Genomic DNA, 5202 nt, shown 5'->3' with positions numbered 1-5202 from the left:
CTAGGGAACGTAATTTTATTATTAACACCTAGTTTCGTGCTAGGGAACGTAATTTTATTATTAACACCTTGTTAACACTATTAACACCTAGTTAATCTAGTGTTAATTTTATTAACACTAGAGTTTCGTGCCAGGTGAATCTGCTTAAATTAACGTTTTGAAAATCGGTCGAATCCAAACAGTAAATATGCAAAAAAGGGTGAAAACAAATTTAGTTCTTTGAAAGAGAAATGTTATAGGCTTAGCTCAAAACACTTCATCGTTTAATTATGTTTCCAAATTTGATAGATTCGTTTTATAAACTCCCTGTGGTCTTAAAACATGCGTAGAGTTATAGTCATTATGGTTGGGACCAGTTCTAACTGTCTCAACCATCACCTTGGACTGTTTTATATTCACGGTTTTCATTCTTGAGTGCAGCGACATCTTGCTGAATAAGGTTTTCCTAGGCCTTACCCTAGAGCACATGGAACACACAAATTAGTGAGGTCGTCTGGTACCTGGCATCCAACTGACCATTGAGTTAAGGGGTCAATGAATTCATTGGATATCAAATCAGTAACCCTTCTAATAGGTGAAGCTACAAAAATGGTTATGTAAAGAGTATTTAATTATAGTTCTGAAACTTGTTGGTCTCTTTTTTTTTCTCGCATTAATATTGTTACGTCTCCGTTCGTTAATTGACTTTCCGTAACTTCGTTCCGACGAAACTTTAGCGACACAAGTCCTTACTTAATAAAACTGGTTTATTCTTTCTGAATACAACTTTACCGATACACTTATTTTCAACAGTCTCTCTTTTACAAACGTTTTAACAACGAACGTTAACTTCAACAATACTTCCTGACTGCATTTCAATTACTCACTACCTACACACATTATTGTCACGTTGTGAGCATCTTATATATATATATACCAGACAAACATATATCTAGTAAATGCTAGGGCATTCACGAAGGAACAAGATAGTTCTAGAAACGTGGCGTGACACTAGTCACGTGACCTCGCTGACGCAACAATATCAAACCTTAGAACCTTTTATTACGTGTGAGCGGTTCAACTTTTTGTCGTTGTTTTTCTAAACCAGAAAATAACCGTAAGTTATGGAAATACGAACGCAAGATTTTTACCTAAAATCTCGTAATTGCTTCAAGGTATGTTTTTTGTCACTTCGTTTATCAGGTTCTCAAAAAATATTATGTTTTTACCACACTTAAAGGTGTCGGAACTCATTTTCCTAATATAGAAATATTGACTGTACTACAATTACATTCTAAGTACTTTCAGGTAAATAAAAACAATATTATTAAGTTCTTAAAGAAATGCGTAGCTTGTTAAAAATTTGGAAAATATGAATTAATTTACTCCAGAAAATCCGACTCAGCTGACCTCGGATGACCCTCAGTGGTTGGGAGCCTGGTGGTTAGGAGTGTTTCTAGTGGGGGCAGCACTCATTCTAGTTGCTTGTCCAATGGCTGCCTTCCCGCGAAACCTTCCTCAGACTCCTTCCTACACTAATGTCCAGGTAGCAATTGTGCAGTCCAATAGCACTATGTCAGAGAATCAACCACAGTGGATTGACAGCCACGTACCCCACTCAAGCACATCTAGTGCAAGATGTAAGTAACTAAATGTTATTATTATTATTATTTTAATATTACTCTCTCTCTGTATGTATGTGAAGTAAACAGATTTACCAACATCATGTGATGGTTGAAAACTGGTTTAGAAGAAACAGATGTATTAGATGTTCCTCTGTTTGGTCAAACACATAATTTTCTACATATTACAGGTTCTTACTACTGTCTGTTGAATGTATCTTATCATTTTAGGTATTGTTGCTGAATGTGTTATGTTTTCATTTTTAACAGTCTAACACTTGATTATTTATCTAGTTTCAACAAAATCGAACATTTCATCCCACGCCAACCACTGTCAATTTCACAAATTAATTAGCTCTCTGATAAAGATAACAAATTTGTGATAACTGATACCGAAACTGCTAGAATTACTTATCTCGTGTTTAAAATCTTACTAGGTAATTATATATGCATGTCAGACAGATTCAAGCTTCTGAAGCAGTATCGCAAAAATCGATCTTAAAAGGCTGCCACCTGGTGAAGCTTGAATTTCTGGTAGAGCGTTTAATTACCTTAGCGTTTATACAAAGAACTAGGCTTAGCTATCGTGTAAGTTTCTAGAATGTCGGAGAAAGTGAATTTCTGGTAGAGAGTTTAATTACCTTAGCGTTTATACAAAGAACTAGGCTTAGCTATCGTGTAAGTTTCTGGAATGTCGGAGAAAGTGAATTTCTGGTAGAGAGTTTAATTACCTTAGCGTTTATACAAAGAACTAGGCTTAGCTATCGTGTAAGTTTCTAGAATGTCGGAGAAAGTGAATTTCTGGTAGAGCGTTTAATTACCTTAGCGTTTATACAAAGGACTAGGCTTAGCTATCGTGTAAATTTCTAGAATGTCGGAGAAAGTGAGTTTGTGTATTTAATTAAAATATGAAATTTTCAATGTTTACCAGAATTAAACAATTTGAGACCTAAGTAACGTGTACCATGAGAAGGCGATCGTGTAACAGAAGCTATCCGATCTTCCTAGTCCTAACTGATGCCTGTATTAAAGTTACTGAGTTTATTATAATTAATCATTAACACCTTAAACTACAAACAACGCCCAGGAAACTCTAACCACACAAAGTTTTGTTTCTTTCTACAAAACGTAATAAGTTTATTCATCTAGCCAGAGTATGTAAATCTATATACGTTACTAAGTAACATTATCAATCAATACAATACCTGTTTTAAGACTCGCGGTAAGAAACGATTTACTGGACATTGAAATGACGTGATGATACACAGCAACGCCATCTGACTAGCAGTTTAGAGATACAACGAAAATAGTGAGAAAATCATCAGCAACGGATGTGGGAGTGGGGTGAAAAGGTCCCTTCTCTATATTTGGCAGTGGTGTGTATTAATTTCACGTGAAATACACCTATTATTATTGAACATCAATAAGCACGTATCATTTCTTATGTTTTTTATTTTATTTTATTTGATATGTTCGTGAAAGTCTGTGTATAAAACGGCCCATGCGTGATGTTAATGAGTACGCGTTACTAAATGTTTGCCCCCCCCCCCAGTGGCACAACGGTATGTCTGCGGACTTACAATGCTAGAAACCGGGTTCCGATACCCGTGGTGGGCAGAGCACAGATACTCCATTGTGTAGCTTTGTGCTTAACTTCAAAATAACAACAATTAAATGTTTGCCTATACCGGAATTAGGCTTAGTTCGGTAGCGTACTTTTATAAAGAATATTTCATTATTTGCAAATTCCTCTTCGGCGAGTTCGTTTACCCCTCCCCCTCCCCTACCCATTAGAAATTCTTACATCTTTTACTGTATTAACATAAGGTAAAACTTCAGAACGTATTTGATTTACAGAATTATACTTTTTTTGTTCTCTGTTGGCAGCTTTTACACGAGCTATGAGACGGTTGCTAAGGAACGACATCCTCTTGTGTCGAACGGCGAGCAGTGTTCTCCATATTCTACCCATTGCTGGCCACTACACTTTCCTTCCAAAGTATCTGGAAAGTCAGTTTCAGGTGAATCCTGCTAAAGCCAACACAATTTCTGGTGAGAATACGTTAAATACAATTTTAATTAAATTATTGTTAGGGTGTATCACTTAATTAAATTACATAATTAACCCTAAAATTACATTTTTCCTAAGTATCAAATTAGTCACAAAAAGATTGAGTAAAAACTATCATTGATACTGCTATTACGTAAAGTAACTTAATAGGATGCAGTGAACAGTACCAAAACTAGCTAGTACTTTTAGGGTTAAGTGTACGGTGCCCTTCGTTACTGTCATTTGTATGTTATAAAGGAAAATTTGCTTAATTTGGTTTCTTCAGTTATTTTCTCTGTCTTAAACTCTGTCATTTAATATCCAGAACAGTCTATAAATTGTCATTAAATATCCAGAACAGTCTATAAACTGTCATTTAGTATCCAGAACAGTCTATAAACTGTCATTTAATATCCAGCACAGTCTATAAACTGTCATTTAATATCCAGAACAATCTATAAATTGTCATTAAATATCCAGAACAGTCTATAACCTGTCATTAAATATCCAGAACAGTCTATAAACTGTCATTAAATATCCAGAACAGTCTATAGAAAAAAAAATTATCTATCAAAATAGTTCAATATCCTTATCTTAGGTAAACCAGAATTTTCTTTTACGTTACTCAGTGCTTTCAATATTCGTACATCGTGTGAACTGGGATTTTGTTTTGCCTTGCCCAATGCTTTCAATATATCTACTTGTGTGAACTGGGATTTTGTTTTGGCTTGCCCAATGCTTTCAATATTCGTACCTCGTGTGAACTGGGATTTCGTTTTGCCCTTGCCCAATGCTTTCAATATATCTACTTGTGTGAACTGGGATTTCGTTTTGCCTTGCCCAATGCTTTCAATATATCTACTTGTGTGAACTGGGATTTTGTTTTGCCTTGCCCAATGCTTTCAATATTCGTACCTCGTGTGAACTGGATTTTGTTTTGCCTTGCCCAATGCTTTCAATATATCTACTTGTGTGAACTGGGATTTCGTTTTCCATTACTCAATGATTTTGTCATAATATATAGACTGGTATATCAGTGGTAAGCTTGGGGGCTTATAATACTAAAATTTGGGGCTCTACTCCCACATAAAAACACGTCATAGATGCCTATTGTGCAGCTTTAGAACAAAAAAACGTAAAACGTAAGGCCTCCTCCCCCCCTAGTGGCCTAACGGTAAGTCTGAAGGCTTACAACGTTAAAAACGGTTTTCGATACTCGTGGTGGGCACAGCACAGAGAGCTCATTGTGCAAATAAACAAAACAAATATAAAGACAATTATAGCTTTTTTACCTTTTCTGAAACCTTGTTTGTAGATCTTTAAAACTATATTTTCAAATCTAGTATTGTACCGTTCAATGACAGTCTTAGTAAGAACCAGTAATGATCTTTTTTGTAGAACTTTAAAACTATATTTTCAAATCTAGTATTGTACCGTTCAATGACAGTCTTAGTAAGAACCAGTAATGATCTTTTTTGTAGAACTTTAAAACTATATTTTCAAATCTAGTATTGTACCGTTCAATGACAGTCTTAGTAAGAACCAGTAATG

General features: G+C 35.2%; 1 protein-coding gene across 1 annotated transcript in view; it reads left to right on the top strand.

Annotated features, from left to right (window-relative positions):
- Window positions 1-3653, top strand: part of LOC106476799 (solute carrier organic anion transporter family member 4A1-like) — a gene marked incomplete at its 3' end in the record, with an annotated part of 7254 nt that extends 3601 nt beyond the window's left edge. The window contains exons 2-3 of the mRNA XM_013937424.2: window positions 1371-1619; window positions 3489-3653. Of these exons, the coding sequence (XP_013792878.1) occupies window positions 1371-1619; window positions 3489-3653 (414 nt within the window). The remainder of the gene's footprint in view (window positions 1-1370; window positions 1620-3488) is intronic.
- Window positions 3654-5202: the final 1549 nt, after the last annotated feature.

Source organism: Limulus polyphemus, unplaced genomic scaffold (assembly GCF_000517525.1).
Source record: "Limulus polyphemus unplaced genomic scaffold, Limulus_polyphemus-2.1.2 Scaffold11638, whole genome shotgun sequence".
Taxonomy (NCBI): Eukaryota; Metazoa; Arthropoda; class Merostomata; order Xiphosura; family Limulidae; genus Limulus; species Limulus polyphemus.
The sequence above is the reverse complement of the archived record's forward strand: the minus strand, read 5'-3'. Positions and strand labels throughout refer to the sequence as shown.